Source organism: Temnothorax americanus, unplaced genomic scaffold (genome assembly GCF_048541705.1).
Source record: "Temnothorax americanus isolate GAGA-0224 unplaced genomic scaffold, ASM4854170v1 Scaffold1, whole genome shotgun sequence".
Lineage (NCBI taxonomy): Eukaryota > Metazoa > Arthropoda > Insecta > Hymenoptera > Formicidae > Temnothorax > Temnothorax americanus.
The window spans coordinates 1,071,470-1,090,689 of NW_027509230.1; the positions used below are offsets into that span (position 1 = coordinate 1,071,470).

Genomic DNA, 19,220 nt, shown 5'->3' on the forward strand with positions numbered 1-19,220 from the left:
GATATTGCGGTTGAAGTAAAAAAATTCTGTTGTGAATTGTACAAATTTTATTAAACACACTTTATTATAAATATACAAAGAAATTTCTGAAAGTTTGTAATACATGTTACATCAATTTATTTTTATTTTTTAGTTGTGATACAATTGAGGAAAATTTAACAAAATAACATTTTTCTCTTACATCTATTTACATACGAGAGAATTGTCGCGGGATAAAACTCGAGTTCCCTTCAATTCAAAAGACAAAACGTAATACAATTCACAAAATCAAAATACTGCACTTACATCTGCGAGGATTGTACAAAGTTTCATGAAATTTAAGTCAGTTTAGGCATTTGATGGAAAAATTGGAAGCATTTGTATAAGACATTTTTTATACTGTGAACTATTTTTTTACACTTTTTATATTAAAAAGCTTAAATTGTCTGAATCACAGCCCTAATATCTAGTTGTAAGAAATGCGATTAAGTCATGTTCCATCATGAGTTACCTTCAAAGAAAGTTTAGCAACGACTTATGGACAGACTTATGGATACAATCCTCAATCTTCTGCTTCTAATTCTCTAAAAACTCATCAAATATTTTCGAATCAATGTCCAACACTATCTCGTCCAAAGATGGACCTTCCGCAGAGACTGGTAACTCTAAAATTTGGAACAGACAAATTAATCATATAATCCGTTATTAATGATAATCAAGAATAATCATCGGGAAGTTAAACTTATCTCGTGAATGGACAGAATAAACTGGATGAAACATTATACTGCAGAAGAAATACTATTTTTAAGAAATATATTTGTATTAACTTGTAAATATAAATATTATAACGAATTCAACTGACTGCACAGCTCAATAATAAATTTTCGAAATAACATAGCTGTTTATTAACTTCTCAATCGATACTCTGTGGCAATCGTATTTAAACAATATACAGGTTTGCATCAAGTGGCAAGACATCCATGCGATATTCACAGTATAAATTATTTACGATAGATTTACTTTATTTGAATAGTTTTGCTTAGATATTTCTACGAGTCATTGTTTATTTCATTCACTTTCTTTTTCTTTGTGAGAAGATGTAGAAATAAAAGGCATACTTGGTATAGATCCAGTTGCTTTGTATTCCTCAAGATCCTCCTTAAAGGCTTCCTCGAAGGTCTCTCGCCGCTCTTTCAATTTTTTTTGCTGATTTAATTCATGTTGCGAGAGTCTCTCCGTGTGCTCGTTAGCTAACTTTCCTAAAAAAATTAATTTGAAATAATTCACGAAGAGATCTTTCTGTTTTCTGTAGCTGCACTGCTGAACTAGTGCACACTGGTGCAGTGAGTTAAAGTAAAACAAAATATACCTGTCCCATTCTAACTTATTGCACCAGTGTGCACTAGTTCAGCAGTGCAGCTACAGAAAACAGACCACCTTGATTGGATATACAAAATACATTTCTTTCGTCGCGTAACGTACCTTTGAAATTATTTAATTCTATCAGTTTCTTCTCTTTATACAAAGCCAATTGGAACCTGTGATCCAACTGTCTACTTTGTAAATCTAATATTTCATTTAGGTCTTCCAATCGATACAAAGCTCCTTCAACTTCTTCAAACATTTCTTGTAAATTTCCTTCGACATAATAAAATGGACAATTTTAGAAAGATTCGATTTCTATTTGTGTCCTAACGCGTCGCGTTTCATCTCGGAAAAAGGGAAACTACCTATTTGGTCCATGAGATCTTGAATCGCATTATTAATCTTTGGAATGTAAGCTAAGGTGCTATTTAAACATGTGACGTTGTTCCACTCGTGTTGAAGTTTCTCGTAAATAGAAGATATCAATGTATCCGCTTCCCGAGCCTTTCCCGCGTTTTCCTCTGCGAGCTCGTGAAGTTCGTTCCATTGCAGTTGAAAGTGATGCAGAACGTCTGCCCCAGCGTCATAATTTACATTCCTTACATTGGCCGATTTTTTGCTCTTTGGCTGCTCAGTGGTGGACAATCCGCGTATACTGAAATCATCGATTATGTTCTGGAGTTGTAAAAGTTGCCGCTGCTTATACGTCGCTACGTTATCTTTCGTAGTTCATCGTTCGAAAGTGTGCGATTGCCGATTTATGAGCGGCTATCGTCAGTTCTATTATTGTACGTTATTATTATCCGTATCATCTCTACACAGTAATGACAAGAGACACGGTAAATATAGAAAATCTTTTACCTAGCGGATATACCTTCCTGCACCGTCTGAAACTTGCTACGCAATGATCCAAACATATTGTATTGTCTCAGTGGCGAACATTCGCCGTCGATGAACTTCCAATGCGCTTTTAAATCCAGCTACCTGCATTAGACGACAAAACTCTTTTAATTTTATCGCACAGATGTTGTAACGAACGGAAAGAATATACTTAAATACTAAAATCAGGAAGAATTTTCAATTTCTCTGCGTCGTGCGAAGACGTGTCTACCTTTGTGCAACAAGCTACGGTAATTTTATAGAAAAATTGTGATTTTCTCTATACAGTTTACATTATAATTTAGCTGTAATTATCTTCGCCCAATTACCTGCACATTCGACAAATCGTGTTAATTATATTCAATAATCGTGTTAATATTGTGTTCACAGTCAAGCCAATCAATTTAACTTGTTCGACAAAGTAAATGCGTCATTCTCTAAACAAAAAAAATCTGCTGATTTCACACGTGCGTTATCACCTGCTTTGGAATTATTTTGCAATTGTTAACCGGAAAACACAAGAGATGACATGAGAACTTTGTTTACACGCGTGTAAACACGTGATCGCGAAGCTACGGCACGGCTTGTCAGTCGTTATTAATTGACAATCGACACCGTCAATTCAGACCCAGCTCGGTCGTTGTTTACAAAACAATGCACTCGGCGTCAGCCAATAGGCCGAATGAAATTCTTTTCGCGTATCAAACGGTGTAATGGGAAACCGACAGATTTGGAATTTAATTAACGGAGAAAAGCTCTCTGCCTCTTTTCGAGGGAGTAAAATTACATTGAAATCCGAGAACGACGTGCGAGAGAACTAGTCGGCAATTTAGCTCGTCGAATTGTCGCGGAGATGACGATAGGTATACGTTTGTTTGATCTGCACTCCTAGGTACATACCTTACGCCCTCGAAAATTACATCTAAAATGGTATATATATTTTATTGGGAGTGCAGCCGAAACTCAGTGCAAGAGTTTACTGAACTGGCTGCACTATAAGTGCAGAGCCATTGCAAGCGAGAAAAATCAGCTGGCATTTTCGAAGCAAAAGTATAAACAAGTTAAATAGTAAATACGCGAAAGTGACAGCTTTCCTAGATCGAAAAGATTTCGCAATATTTATATTTTAGTAAATAACATTTGAAATTCTACAGATATATAAGTGATAATTGTCGCCAGTTCCTGTTAAAGAAAAAAAAAAAAATAAACGGTAACCGTTAAATGTCAAATTTATAAGGTTAGAAAATCTTATGACGCTTAATAATACTATATATTTCTTTATATAGTTTTTAAATTATTTTTTGGTGGAACTGTAGTTGTATAGTTATCGTGAACAGATAAATCTAACGATTCCACGGGTACAACAGGGCGAATCATTGATTAATCTTTATACACGTTCTATTCTGTTCTCTCTATCTTTGCCTGCACTAGCTCAATTTCAGTTCAGTGTAAGGATAAAAAGCAAATCTTAAATGTTTATTCCAGCGTTGGAAAGAGGAGAAAGCGAATAATGGACGATCGTGGACGCGTGCTCTGGATAGAAACGACAGGCAATCGACAGGACGCAGGATTCTACGGGCTTTCCTTTGGCATCTGTATGCTTCAACAACACTCGCAGTTGCGGAGAATCACTCGGAATCTGCAATCTGGCGTATTGACCTAGCAGCCTTTAGACATACTAATCGGGACTCGTTAAGCGAACTGACCGTGGCGTATCGGTAGATTGACAGTAAATTGAATTGACAGAAATTGCCTGCAAATTGGAATTGACTATAATGTCCGCATTAATTAAGCTTATGTTCCGCAGAGCCTGCTAACATAACTCGATGGTAGATTGAAGGCAGAAACTGGGTAGAATCCGTCGAATGCGGATTCTGGCTCTATTTCTGCGGTTAATTCGTATACAATTATGCAGTAAGTATATCAAAGAGTTTACCTGATTTCTGCAGTCAATCTGCCATCATATTTTGGTCAAACTTTACTGTATTTCTGTCAGAGTTCTGTCTACAGTATTGTATACGCACTAGATCCTGTGTCACATTGGTAGCTCGTTTTTTTTATTTTATAGATTTGACCATGTGAAGAATTTTACTATGTGCGTATCTTATTGTGCAATGGGAGCTTGTTGCTAAGCAAAAATTTAACTAATGCATCTTAATTTTATCCTACATTTTCATATGAATTGATGGCACGTACAAAAGTTATGAATCTGGAAGGTGTTAATTGCATCGCCGTATTACGTTTGCACAATTAAGCCTGGTACATAGCAAAAAATTTATCCTGGATCTCTCAGTTCGATGTTACCAAACTTAGTCAGTCTCTTTATTTTATGTTCATTTTGTAATGTAATTCAAGAAAATATAACACGAAAAAAATTATATTAAATATGTAATTTTATCGTAATTTTTTATAATAATTTCTTTATTAGGTTAAATATATAAATAATTACATTATAATTATATCATTAAATATACATAAATATATAATGTTATTTGTAGACAGAGAAACTAGACTCGAGAAATTTGTAAACGGAGCAAAATACTGAAGTGGCACTGAAGATATTCAACAATGGCTACTTGTGCTAGATACATTTGAAGTTTCTTGTTTCTTATAATCAGTCAAATGAATTAGAAGATCACGAAGCAGCTGTTTGAAAGTAAAGGAAGGCCAGAGTTCAGAATGTGTACCAAAAGAAAATAGTAATAATGATAAAAATCCAAAGATATATACAAGATCTTATTAATCATCTAAGATTTCATATGGAAAGGTATAATTTTATCGCAGTTAGTTTCCTTAATTGAATAAAACAATTTTTATTTTTGTAGACATATATGGATAACAATCGCGTTACCAGGAATAAGAGATTCCAGCGTAATCTTTTATTTACCAAGTGGAAAGAGCAATAAACTGTACAAGTCGGAAACTCTTTGTAAGGCCTTGGATATTTCATCTTTGACGTGCTTCTAAACGCAATTGTGATTCATTATTCGTAAATGAATAACTAACCAACAAAATAGGCAGGAAAAAAAATGAAGATAAATCTAAAAATTTATAAGGGACGTTGTTTACCTTTATGATTTACATGAAAACTCTTGTGATAGTTGCAATTGACAATGTCAAAAAATTTATTTAAATTGTTTAAATAGATTTCGAAGAGCGTAACGTTGAGAGATCGATAAATTAACTCCAATAAGGGAAATATTTTAACCTTTCGTCCCGAATTGTAAAACAAATTATATGAATAATACATCATCGATGCAACAATTTATTTCACAGTCACTGTCCATTTCGTATTTATGGGTACAATAAAACTGATAAATATGACATAAAAATTCTGATAATGAATAATGCGAAAACTTTATTACATTGTTACAACAATAGAATTCATGAATCATTCGCACATTCGCGCACACGAAATGAAGAATATGAGTTTAATGAACTTGTGTCGTGTTTAAAAATGTAACATGAAAACACAGGAAATTGACAAAGCTGTGTGAATTACAAAGCGAATCGTGATACATGAGATACATCTAAATAGCATTTTCGACTGGCATGAATTTGACCCATGACCAAGGTCCAACCCGAGTTGGGTTAATGACATCACATGCTGGAATCGTTCGATTAGAACCTGGAAGTAGAACATGTGACCGTTATTAACTCTTCTCTGGTTGGACCTTGGTCATGGGTCAAATTCATGCCAGTCAAAAACGCTATAAGATAACATCTTAAAATCAATTTTAAAGTCTGTTTAAAATTGAAACTCCTAAAGGTTTGTATTTTTAACTTTTAGTCGATTACTCCGTACTGACTGAACATAACGAATATTAATATAACACAGAACAGACGAATTAGGATGTAACAATGTGACAAATGCGATATATTTCGTGCATAAGGAAAGTTCAAGTAGCCATTCGAATCTGTTCCACCGTATTATTCGCCTAAACTCTTGTTCGCACTGTTCACAGAATAAATAAAAACATAATCTGTAATAGTTGTTTTTCACCCATGTCATCTATTCGAATAAAACAAGATTTTCAACTTAATTGTCATTGTCATTAAATCTCTCATTCAATCCTATTCTCGAATTAAGTGATGTGTCTCAAGAACAATTTACTTTGACTACTTTGTGAATTTAATAATATATTGCGTTGTCCGTTTTGCCAAGAAAAAGATTAAAGTATCAATTTTGTACTCGAGTCTTTATATAAAGTTTTCAGATATGGACAACAAATCAATACAACAATCATATAATATACAAATTAGTAATAAATCATAAATTGCGTGGTTTTTTTCTTACTTTTACGTAAATTATAAAGTATTATTCTTTATTTAAAAATAAATCAATAAAAAACTATTTGCAGGCATTATAAAACTGATATACACACACACACACACACACACATACACAATTTATATTGCTAACGAGTATTTTATAAACCGCACACACAAAATTTATTCCGAAAAATATCGTCTCAATTTTAGTACGATAAACAGAACAGGGGAGTTTACAAGAGGCTTATTAGAATGTTTTGCTCTGACGAATGAATAATGCCCCTTCTGGAAAATGGGGAAAAATGAGGAGATTCGTGCCTCGGCTGAGGTAATATTTTTAGCAATAAATATCGTACAAGATAGGAGGGTCAATAAGATTCTTATTAGTATTAATGATATTAAATTGTATATCAATTTAGTAATGAAAGATTTCCAGCTTTGACGTAAGGCTACGTTTCAAGATCAAGTAATATAATAAATTATATAGATTAGCGCAAATAATAACAAATTATAATAAAATCTAACTATTTATACATGTTTTTTCATTTTGTTCTATTTATTTCGTAGGAAAACGTTTAAGATAAGTCGAAGAAAAAATAAATGTTACAAAAACATGCATGAATTCATGAAATAAATGCGTATACTCATTCAACTTGATACAGACAAGTTTCCTCTCTTCTTTATTATTCGCATCGTCAAGTTGGATCATCCTTCCCAAATCACCCATTACAAAATGCTAGGAGGGTAATCCCACGGACTTCCTACAGACTTTCCCTTGTACCCCAACAACAATTTTCGATTTCCAGCGGGTGTGCTATATCGAGCAAACGTGACGTATATATAAAAAGATATGTAGGAAGAAGAGATTGGAGAAATAATCCTGTATAATATATCCTTTAAATTTAGTAGCCCTTTAGTTATAAGGTCGTGTATCTTAAAGCGAACTATAATGTGAAATTTGGTACTTCTGACGGGATTGTATCGTAGTAGCATCGATAAAATCATTTATAATTTTAAAGTGATCTTTATTTAAATTTAAACAAATAGTTATGAATTAGAATGTTATATCTGATAAATTATATTTAAAAAGAAAGATATATAAGTGCTTTTCTCCAACTTGGAACCAGAAGAATACATATATATATCTTTTTAACTGAGAGATTGTAACAAACTTTCGAGAAATTAGCTTTTCGATTTAATTTAATTTTTATTCTGGTAGGATGCAGGCAATTTGAAACGACTCAATTTAATTATAAAGTACTGAAACGTAAGGTTTATTTTTTCCACATACGATTATGCAACTGTTGTATTTAACAAGAATAGATAATAACGAAAAAAAGTGGGAACAAATGTTGCATTTAAATGTGTTAATTGAGTAAAAAATTTAGTTGTTGTCTGATATAACAATTACATATACATATACTTTAAGTTTACGAACGAAATGTCATATGCTCTTTAATTTCTATAAAAGTCCATTCTTACTAATTATATTAATTTCATCATTATCTCGTACAATCTCATATCGCGCGTTCGTTTCCCATTACATCACGAATGTAATTACATGCGGTAATATTTTTTTTATAATATGTATAATAAAATGGTTGGAATTTCGAGACATTTATAACAGCGTATAGCATATGAGAGTGCAATATAAAACTTTTTCATAAAATTAGTATTTTATTTATAAAAGTGACCTTTTGATATCTCGGGAAAAAATTAAATTTTTCGCGGGAAAAGAAAAATAATAAAAGTTGAATATATTAGCCGATTACTGCAATAAACTTGAAAGAAATGTTCCTCGATGAAAATATGATAAAAAATTAATTGCAGTTATTTTTTATGTAACGCCTCTCTTTGTGCACAGATATAAAAATTTACAATTTTATGAAATTATAATAGCAAAATAAATGATACATTTAAATATTCAACGCAAAAATATTGCTCAATTATTTAAACACTAAAATGAAGAATTCTGTTATCTCTCTAATATTATTACAGCAACTCTCAAGTGTGACGCTAGGTATATAAAAATCGACTGACAGTGCGATTATGTTACATAGTATATATACTCCATCGAAATACTACACTCTACTCAAGGCTCTACCAAGTAACTTATCTGGAATTCTTCTGTAAACGTGATTTTGATTAAAATATCTCAAATTGAAAAGGAAGAATAATATAAAAAAGAAAAAGTAACAACGCTTTTCTTTGATATAATGTCGATGCAAGCTTTCGATGGCAACTAGGTCGAATAGAATTAATGCAATTTCAAATTTTATTTCTCACAATCAGTCCCATGTATATAAATGCATGATTTTGTTCGTCGAGACTAATTACACGCTCATGTATATAGAGTACATTAAAATGTACGCAATTAAGGGGACTGTGTGTGTGGAGGGTCAGATCGCTGGAAAATTTTGTGATAAACTGAATAAATGTGCAAAAGTGAAATTTTGAGGTACATTTATACAATATATAAAGAGTGGAAAAAAATATTTTTTATTAACAAATATTAAGATAAATGTATACGATATGTATAGCTGAAGTTTCTTTTTCGAAGTTGTTTTGTAGTAATATCTCGGCTCTCGGTCATCTGATCAGAGCAAATTTTAACTAGAAATCTCGGAAGGTTATCATTATCAACTAAAACCATTTAAAAAAATCGAATAAAAATTAACAAAACGCGGCATAAAACCGGCTTAACATAAAGAAATTATTTGTTTTATTTTATAGATTTTATAGATTCTCTCTCTCATTTTGTATAGCCAAATAATATATTATTTAGTTAGGAGATATTACTTCAAATAATAGTTTTTTCCGTTAAATAATAGGGTTTCCTTGGGGAAAAAATAAATTTATTCAAAAAAATATTATTTCGTCTATAAGCATATGTTGTTTTAATGAAAGAAATTTCAATCAAACAAGTAGAAATACTAAATGTTAAGAACTCTTTTTCTCCATATATCTGACCCTCCAGTCCCCTTAAGAGCCAACACGTAAACTATTTTATCAAACATGTGATAGGAAATACCAATAACAAATAATTCAACGTTATGTAATGTATTAGAAACCCACTCGCCGCTTTGATAAATTAGCGTTATAATCTTTGCCGCATGCATTTTAATAGAAAGAAGAAAGGAAAGAAATTTTTTAATAGAAAATAGAAGAAAATGAAAATATAATATAAGAATTAAAAAGAAGACCGCATTTTTTTAAAAACACTATATTAAAAAAAATTAAAATTATCTTACAATCTTTCCGCTCGGAGTTTACTCAATTGTCTCTTCGTCATTTTCGTACGGATGTAATTTAAATAAACGTGCTGGAAACCAAAAATATTTTCGCACACTTTCCGCTATTACGATCGAAATTACGACCTTCTTTTTTGTCGCTTCATAAATCATTGAGATCTTAACGTCTTAGTGAGCGTAAAAAATATCAATGTAGCCTGACAGCCAAATCTGTCGAGAATATAGAAAGTTTTGTCAAATTTTGTCGAATGTGCCGGCAGAAATATAACAGAATATAATATTGACATATTGACTGCAGGAACGCCAGGAACTGAGGAATCTACCGACAATCTGCTGTCAAATTATATCGGCAGATTTTTGCCGACAAAACATGAGTTTAATGCGGACAGATGATACCGGATCTGTTGCAATATCTAAAGCAAATCTACTACCAATTTATTGTTATATTACGAGGAATTTGCTTACTGGGTAAAAAAATATAAAAAAGAAATGTGTCAAGTACATATTTTTCCCTTTAATAGAAATGATAATTAAGATATAAATATAAATTAATATGACAAAAAAAAACAAATAAAATCGTACAGAGAGCAAGATATTATATTAAATAATTGTTTTTTTAACAGCAAACAAACACACCAAGCCAAAATACTAATGGAACACGAACGAAATGTTTATATCGACATATTCGGCACGTCTGTTTTTCAAATAATGCAATTCAGCAATATACTTGCATTAATTGCAATACTTGCATAAATAATTAATTATTAATTTTCCAACGTGAATGTAACGATTTTACATTTTTATATCATTAATTTATATATTTATTTTTAATTATTACGTTTACTATAAAAATATATGTAACAGTAGGTAAATCAAAGTGGGAGAAAGAGGATAGATCTGTACCCTTTATATTACTTTACTGTTTTATTGTAATACTTTGCTGATTAAAATGAAGTTTTATCGAACAGTCTCAATCTCGTACTTTAGACTAGACTTGAGAGAGAGACTGTTTATATATATTTTTTCTAGATGTCCGGACTCTAAAAATAATCGGACTCAGAATTTATATCTCCTACACACATTAAGCAATAATATGTAATACACAAACTATAGTTTTTTCTTTTCTCTCCGTATTAGATCGCATTTTTTGCCTATTAATCTCTTATAAAATTTTTTAAATCTTGTATAATGGCAAATATAATATTAACGTCATTTGAAATCGTGGTATTGAAATAATTTTTATTTTCTAACTTTAAAAATTTCGTTTTTAAAGAAGTGATTATATTCTTTTTCCGAAGTTTTAAAGGCTCAGCAATTTCCGGTAAATAAAATTATTGATCTTCGAACGAATTGACCGACATACCTCTACTTTCGCATCAGTTTTGAGTAATTTTTAGGGCTTTCTTCATTAAGTTCCAGAACGTGAGGAAAATGTTATTTATCGCCATAATATTACTCGCATCGTCGTAAAGCCTCCCCTTTATAACTTCTCCAATCGTTTGTTCGTCACTTTAAAGAAAAACAAGTAAAAGTGTGCAAGTAGAAACCTGCACATTGCTTCCTCATAGTTTTTAAGTGTGCAAGTAGAAACCTTTGCTCACAAAGCTTCCTCTATTTGTTTTAGCTTTCTCATAGAGGAAGCTTTGTGAGCAAAGGTTTCTACTTGCAAAAAACCCCTTTACCGATCATCGCCAAATTCAATACCGACCTTCCTTGAATGATACTCTATTGATAAAAAAAAAACAACAAAAAAAAACAACAATAACAACAACAAACAAACAGCCCAATATCTCAATGTTTGCGGAAGTTAGAGCAACTAGTACTTGCATCTCGCTTTTAACTTGAATATAAGACCCGACTATGAATACCGGCATTAAAGAACTATATGAAATAGAAATAGAGAAGACAGAAGAACATAACAAAATTAAAAATAAACCGATATCTTAAAATTTACAGAAGTTAAAGCTATTACAAACATTTTTCTAAAAATTAGGGACCTTTGATCACGTATAAAGCTAAGTCTAATCAACCAAATCTTAAAGAATTAGATATGAAATATAGGGGTAGAAAAGACTGAAAAATATAATAAAATTAGAAATAGATCGATATCTCCAAATTTGCGGAAATTAAAGATTAAACAAACATTTCTGCAAAAATTCAAAATTTTATTTAAAAAAAAACCCTTAATTATTAGCAATTTTTATTAATTCTATTATATTCTTCAGTCTTTTCTACCCCTATTTCATATATAATTCGTTAAGATTTGGTTAATCAGTTCTGGAGTTATAAAAATTTCGGTAAATTTGGCACAACATACACACATACATACACACATACCGACATTTTTTAAAATAGCGATTTTTCGACGTTTTAGAACATTCTGAACACATTGGCAAAAGCAACTAGAAAAATTTTTTTTTACGAAAACAAAGCTTCCTCTATGAGGAAGCAAAAACCCTTACTTTCAAAGAATTCTTAGTTGCCTTTCGAAAAAACTTTCTCGTCATCCAAGATAGTGAACAGTTTTGTATTTATAGATCTACCTTCCTTTTGTGTTAGACAATAGTTAGAAGATAAAGTTTCCAATTTTAGGTACCTGAGTAATCGATTACTTTTCAAAATTTTTAAAATAAATAACCTGGAACGGTTCAAATGACTTGACAATCTATTCTATCCTAACAAGATGTGCTACTAAAAAAAAAAAAAAAAAAAAAAATATGTATTTGAAGCCTCTTTTTATATTTGCGGTATGTTTTTAAAGCAAATATGTGGAGTGACGCATGGCTGATTGTGAAAGCGGTCGTCTCGTAGTCGGTGGCTCCCGGATTCCGATCCTCATCCCACATGTCTCGATTTTACCAGAGAAGGCAAAGAAAATTCTTCCCAGGATGCCGCTGTAAAGAAATCTATAAAAAAAATGCCTAATTGAGTTTAATGCATATACTGAGCCTTTAGATAATAATAATAATAATAATAATAATAATAATAATAATAATAATAATAAAAGAGATTCCTAACTCCAGGATAACCCTTTGGTGGGTATTATAAGTTCTATGGCCACAAAATTGCCAAATCAGAATGATTAATATAGTACACTGAACATGAAAAGCAGATATATTATAAAATATAAGTTGGAAAGTAGCACGATCCAAGCACATGAAGCTTTTATATATACTCCACTTTACTTTTAATCCCATTTTATATTATCTAGAATTTATGTGGCATAGAAAATTATCTTTCAAATTATGCACTAAATAAAATATATTTTACGAAGTTTTAAATCATCTAATATAATTTTAATTTTGTTTAAAATTGTATTAAATAAATTGATAGTACCTATGATAGTACCTAATCGATAGTACATGTTAACAAGAATTAGATCATGACTTTCTATATTTCATGCAGACTAAAAATAATTCGCAGCTTTGAATAGTAAATTGCTCGAAGTTGGTCACCGGTTACGTAATCATATACTTAACGTGGCCGAATGTAGCAAGTCAGCATCACATCGCGCAACAGTTAAACGCATTTACATACTGTACACTTTGTTTTCTTCATTACGTACTCAATATAATTTATCATGTGACATCTGTGAGTTTAATTTGGACGGAAAAATATAACTTGACGAAAGTTGCTACGAAACGTTTTTTCGCTCTCATAAATATTGAGTGTTTTCATCCTCTTCTTCTATAATTTGCATGTTCCTACACGTTGTGTTCAACGTAGGTCAGGTCAGGTTAAGTATATGTATAATGAAAAGAAAGAAAGGGAAGGAAAAAGATGCTAAAAAACTACAGGTCAAAAGTCCATTTAGTTTAGCTGCATTCTTTACATTTATTTTTTCCTTTTTTTTTCTAAAACCAGAAACTTCATGAGTACAGCTAAGAAGAGCAAATTTATATATCTAAACAGCATTAATAAAAATTAGTATAATAAAACAATTATTACTAAATTCCTCTTAAAAAAAGTAAAAATTTTTATCTGTGTCTATAAAAATTGTAATTATGTAGTTTCTTTCGATGCAACATGATAAGATTATTGTATACACATTTTATACGTATTATTTTTTACACATAGAGATGAACAATTGTTATTATCATTATTGTTAAAAAGTATTATATCAACATTTTTGTAATTTTCTTTTACTTTGCAACTGTTATATTAGTGTTTATTACAGAAATGTTTTTATTACAGAAACTGCCTTTAGGTACATTTAATAAAAATTATATATAAGATCTTTTCAATATAATTATCATTAATTATAATTATCTTCAATTTGTATAGAAATAGATTTGTAAAATTTACAAACAAAAAAAAAGAAACAGAAAAACAGGAAATCGTGAAAGAAGACGTTTGTCAATTGGGCGATTAATCCCGCTGGTTTCGCGCATAATTGACCAACTGTTCCATATAATCCGTATTCATAATGCCAGAAATTTTCAATACATTGAACGCCCGGTTGGCTTGCTGATTGGTTGGTTGCATCGCGTTGGTTGGTTTAGATCATCCTCATTCGAGAGAAATTTGGCAACGTCGCTAAAGCTTTAACCTTCTCTCCTTCCTCGCCCCGCCGTGCCGCGCCGGTGCCCGGTACGACTGTGGTGCTTAGCAACCAGTGAGGTCAACAAACGAGGTCAAGTTATACATTAACCTCGCCACGAGAAAATATTACTGCCGTATTGCTGATAAATTATATCATCATGTATCCTTAACCATCCTTAATTACCGTTCGAGTGATATCGAACATCTATCTGTCATCCTGCATCCATGCAAAAAAAAAACCAAAACGTCAAAGAGAATTATTCACGTGTGTGGCTTGAGGAAGGAATAATAAACGTCATTTCCCTCAATATTTTTCTTGCAAGAAACAATATATCATATATCAAGTTTAAAGATATAAAAAGAGGTCACAAATAGTTTTTATGGTAAAATAGCTATCACTGTTGGAGACTGCTTACTGCTTTACAGCTGTACAGCTGTAAAAAGCAAGGGAAAATAGAAAGAAAAAATAAAATAAAGGCACCGTATATGGAGAAAAGAGAATTGGACGGTTTGTATTGAAGCGAGAGTCGCTATTTTAATGGTAATGGTGAACGCGTAGAAGAGAGAGAGAGAGAGAGAGAGAGAGAGAGAGAGAGAGAGAGAGAGAGAGAGCTCTAGGTATACATATAGATAGATCTCTGGGGTAGATGCAGGACGAGAGAAGAGGAACCCGGGAGGAGTGAGGAAATGGATGGTATGCTGGGCGCAGCATGGGTAGATCCTCTCCTTCCCCCAGCTTCCCGCTGCATTTCCAAGCATTCGCTCTCTCGGCTCTCTGTTGGGTCAGTCGTTTCTGCTGTTCCATCACGTCGGATGAGGACAAGCAAGCCCGCCAGCAACAGCAGCGACCGATTGACCAGCAACAGCAACACACAGGCGCAGTACTGACGTGGAAAATTCCATTCCTGTTTCGTCTCCACCCTTCGCAGCAGGAGGGGCAGAATAGAGAATGAAAGAGGGGGAAGAGCTATTATTTTTATTGCGTTCTCTGCAAGCGCATTAACCCACGGTTGTGGTTGAGTAATATTAGCTTGTACTCGGTTATTGCATTCCCGTTGGCTATAGGTACAAGCCAACATGCACATGCGACTATATATTTCATTATTATCCTGAAACGTTGCTTCACGTAATTGTTCCAGCACAGAAACTGGGATACAATATATCATATTGCATTACCTGAATATTGAAATCGTTGCAAATACTTGATATGATTCATGCAACTAATAGTAAGTTGTAATGAACACATTATCCTTTGCAATAAACTGTTAATACTTTTAAATATTTCATTGTAGTGCCTTAAAGCAGATATTGTGAACAGTTTGTAGTAGTAAAATGAAAGAATATTTTCTTCCGTTAACAAAAAAGCTCAATCGATTTTTAAAAAGTTAGTCCGGGTTCAGGTAATCGAGTTTTAGAATATACATCATTTATGTTTACAATTGCATTAATGAAGACTATATAAAAATTATAGTTTCTATTACAATATACATATATTATATGAAGAACGTAAACTACCACGCAAATTCGTCAAAACGAATAAAAAGTACGTACATAGCGTAATGAAAAAAAAGAGCAGGGATTTACGAGTGAATTCAAAACTGAATTGGATCGGAATGCTATTATAATAAGCTCGAACACATTGTAGATGTAGTCTCATAATTATGTTAACGAAACACCGTCGAGAATCAAGCCTTTTCTCCCTCTTCTTTCTCCTTTTCTCTCTTTAACCGAGCGACATAACTTAATTAAATAAAACTCATCAAAAAGAAATCGAGCTTAGAATACTGTGCGCAACTTGTGGTAAAATCGGCTTTTGAGGGGAAGTAACAGAGGGAAATGGTGGGTCAATGCACGTTACGAGCATCTTCCATCTCTTTCACTCTCTCTCCTTTTCCCTATTCTCAATCTCCTCCTCTTCCACCTCTCTTTTTCTCCTCCCACTTCCGTACCAAAGTTACGCCGCTACTATATCGTGATAATCTTGCCCGCTCCATAAAGGGGATTACCTTCTCTGCGCCAAACTAACGCAGTCATTGCTCATACTAGTACGAAGTTTCTACTAGCCGTAGAACAGAAGTTATGTGGCGGAGTGGGGGGAATGGGAAGGATCGATATAGTCAAGTATTTCTCGGAATGTAAATACCAGTGGCAACCGGGTGCGCATATATTGGACCACCCAATTGCATGCTTGCAGCTTTACAGCGCTGCGCTGGGTTGCAGCAATATCTGGTTGGCCGATGGTACCGCTCTCATTAGCTTTTAAGCAATAGCTTGCAAATATATACCATTGTATTAACTCACTAATAGATAATTAACAAGATATGAGTTTTTCTGTTGCCGTGAAACGAGTGAGGCAACCAATTACTAATGACCTTCGTAATGCAATCAAGAGCAATTTGTAGACAACGAGCGCGAAGCGTTGCGAGGCGTTCTTCGACAGATTTCTATTCACCGTGAGTAACTCCATTAGAATATTTTACATCATAAACTACTTTGTGATGCGCATATTTTATTATATCAACAACTACTTTTTTGAAATATACATAACTATAACTTCACCAGTTTTCTTCGCTTGAATATACAAAGGCGCCGCCTTTCCTTTCTTCTCCCCAGGGGCGTGGCATATACAAACGAGTTCAACAATTATTCCTACTCAACCCAAAGTCTTTTTCTTGGAATCTACCAAATTAAACATAGACTCGATCCCCCCAAAAAAGATAAGGTTCTAAATATAGAATCCAGGCAAATTGTGCTACTCTCGAATATCTGGGACCGAGATTCGTTACGATCAATAGACTCGGCAGATTCGGCCGTTTTCGACATGTTCCGTTAAGTTCCCCTACTATATTCGTCCTCGTCGACCTCTAACCATTACCGGCCACGCCTCGCTCGTATGAATTCCATCAGCTAAACTGGTTATTCGGGATACAATTATACCATTTGCGCACTATAGATTTTCCTTGTAAAACTGTTTGAAAAAAAATATCTTTTCCACTATACAGGGTGATTCATTTTAAACAAGATGTCGACTTTTCTGTCGAGTTAAATATTCTCCCCAAAAAAATGTTTCATACGAAAGTTTTACAGTTTTACGAAAGTAGTATAAATGCAAATTTGTTATACCATATTTTGTGAAATATTAATTAATCGATATTTTTTGAAATAAAAATGTTTTTCTTGCATAATACAATTTCTAATACTTCTCATAAACCATTGATTTCTTTTTAAAACTTTATCTTAATACTTTTATAAATAGAATAACTAGGGGAACTAACTGAATTATACGAAAAAGTCGCAAAATTCCACTTAAAAAAATGTAAATAATCTTATCTCATAAAAATGCATGTTATAAAGAATTTGGATTATATCGCCATCCTAAAGTTTAATATCTCTTTACATTTAATATGTCAGATTTACATTTATTCAGAAAACGCTTAATTCGAGAGAAAAATTGGCGTGTGCGTGCGCGTGCGTGTGTGTATTCTTTAATATAAATCAGCCTGTAAATGCACAAATATCAAATATTGTATTCCGCGATTGCAAATGCAATATAATACAACTGATTATTCGCGTTTCCATGTATGAATTTTTCAGAAGACAAACAGTACCGCGAAACAAAAAGTAGCAAAGTTATATAAAATAAATTAATCATGAGCTCTGATGTTAAAATTAAAAATTTCACAAAAAGTGGAGCGGAACAATTAACTTAAATCGATTGAAGTACGAAAGAAGTATATTTTGCGTCGTAATAAATACTTGGTACAAGATTGAATCGACCGCGAGGGATTTATAATCGATGCGCGTGGAATTAAGTACGAGGTTAAATCAATTGAAGTACGAAAGAAGTATATTTTGCGTCGTAATAAATACTTAGTACAAGTCGAGTCAACCGCGAGAAATTTGATCAATGTGTGCGCGTGGAATTAACTACGAGGCGTGAGAGACGTGTCCGTCATGACGTTCTACTTTGAGTCCTTATGAACCATTGGACACCATTGGTTGATATTTCCGACGCTACACGGATCAATGTCACGCATGGCTATATGCCTGGCCAGGCAGAGTGTCGGGGAGGGAGGAAAAAAGTGCCGCGCTTCTCTGTCGCTTCATAATTTCCAGAAACCAGAAGAATAGCGGCGAAATTATGGATGTAAATCGTCAGCGGTGCTTTTAAGTACAATGGATGACAGGCGGCAATTGGACAGCTGGCGTTGACGGTTATCGCACGGGGAATTGCACGGAATGGGGGATTCGGTTCGGTTGAAAGCCACGGTACTTGGGAGGCACGGGCGCGAGCGGGAGGGAAAAGAAGAGACGGAGGGGCGGTAGGGAAAGAGGAAACTTGGTTGAAGAGGGCAACCGAAGGTGGAGGGAGGGAAGAATGGTAGAGGAAAAGCGCGACTCTGGAAAGGGGGACGAATAGCACAGAATAGTTTAACAGGTCGTGGTTACGAGCGGCCGCCGTTCGCTCATTGGTTCCCCACCCGTACTTGAGTACACGTTAGGTTAACTTAATTTCCACCCGTGCTCCATCCACCCACCCGCTTTCTCCCCTCGTTCCCCTTCTCCCTCATAGCTTCATCCTCTTCCTCCGCGTATTTGTTATTATCCGTCTGCCAACGTCTGCCCGCCTGCCTACCTGGCTGTGCCTTGTCCGTCTGCGTCACTGTGTGATAATACTTTTTATATTTGCTAGGTTCCGCGCAAAGGATGTGAATACTCATACGTTACACGTGTGTAAGTATACACACCATGTATGTGAAGCTTGAAGCACAACGAGAGCGAACCTCCCCCTAGGGCACTGTAAGAGACGCAGCAAGAGCAGGTAGCCCGAAGAAGGGGGGAGAGGAACACGAGAGGCGAATAGGCGACGGCAGCTGCAAGAGAACAAGAGAAAGAGAAGGAGAGGAGAGGAGAGAGAGAAGGGGGTCGGGT

The 19,220-nt window shown here is 33.7% G+C and overlaps 1 protein-coding gene and 2 long non-coding RNA genes across 15 annotated transcripts; 1 reads left to right on the forward strand and 2 right to left on the reverse strand.

Annotated features, from left to right (window-relative positions):
- Positions 1–100: 100 nt before the first annotated feature.
- On the reverse strand, positions 101–3,253 carry Dysb (dystrobrevin binding protein dysbindin). 6 transcript variants are annotated; one of them, XM_077398886.1, is made up of 7 exons: positions 3,011–3,113; positions 2,553–2,660; positions 2,206–2,328; positions 1,710–1,999; positions 1,417–1,617; positions 1,098–1,274; positions 101–644 (listed from the first exon to the last, which is right to left on the reverse strand). In XM_077398886.1, the coding sequence occupies exons 3-7, from the start codon at positions 2,259–2,261 to the stop codon at positions 556–558; spliced, it is 813 nt and encodes a 270-aa protein (XP_077255012.1). In that variant the 5' UTR covers positions 2,262–2,328; positions 2,553–2,660; positions 3,011–3,113; the 3' UTR covers positions 101–555. The 6 variants fall into 6 exon arrangements, with proteins under 6 accessions (XP_077255012.1, XP_077255022.1, XP_077255031.1 ...); XM_077398896.1 differs by lacking the exons at positions 2,553–2,660; positions 3,011–3,113 and adding an exon at positions 3,124–3,253; XM_077398905.1 differs by lacking the exon at positions 2,553–2,660 and having other exon boundaries at positions 1,098–1,238; positions 1,462–1,617; positions 3,011–3,150.
- Positions 3,193–6,266, forward strand: LOC143893500 (uncharacterized). Of its 7 annotated transcripts, none has more exons than XR_013255811.1 (3): positions 3,317–3,460; positions 3,709–4,990; positions 5,049–6,266. It is a non-coding gene; the product is annotated as an uncharacterized LOC143893500 (long non-coding RNA). The 7 variants fall into 7 exon arrangements; XR_013255823.1 differs by having other exon boundaries at positions 3,709–4,535; positions 4,722–6,266; XR_013255824.1 differs by having other exon boundaries at positions 3,709–4,482; positions 4,722–6,266.
- On the reverse strand, positions 6,000–19,173 carry LOC143893520 (uncharacterized). 2 transcript variants are annotated; one of them, XR_013255829.1, is made up of 3 exons: positions 19,037–19,173; positions 18,827–18,951; positions 6,000–12,652 (listed from the first exon to the last, which is right to left on the reverse strand). It is a non-coding gene; the product is annotated as an uncharacterized LOC143893520 (long non-coding RNA). The 2 variants fall into 2 exon arrangements; XR_013255828.1 differs by having other exon boundaries at positions 13,226–18,951.
- Positions 19,174–19,220: the final 47 nt, after the last annotated feature.

What these genes read in the sequence shown, in the direction of transcription:
- Dysb (XM_077398896.1), bottom strand. Translation starts at nt 2,261, where the DNA reads ATGTTTGGATCATTGCGTAGCAAGTTTCAGACGGTGCAGGAAGGTATA. An exon ending in AGATCTCATGGACCAAATAG is followed by an intron (nt 1,618 to 1,709) that starts GTAGTTTCCCTT and finishes ATTATGTCGAAG; the next exon opens with GAAATTTACAAGAAATGTTT. An exon ending in AGCAACTGGATCTATACCAA is followed by an intron (nt 645 to 1,097) that starts GTATGCCTTTTA and finishes TCCAAATTTTAG; the next exon opens with AGTTACCAGTCTCTGCGGAA.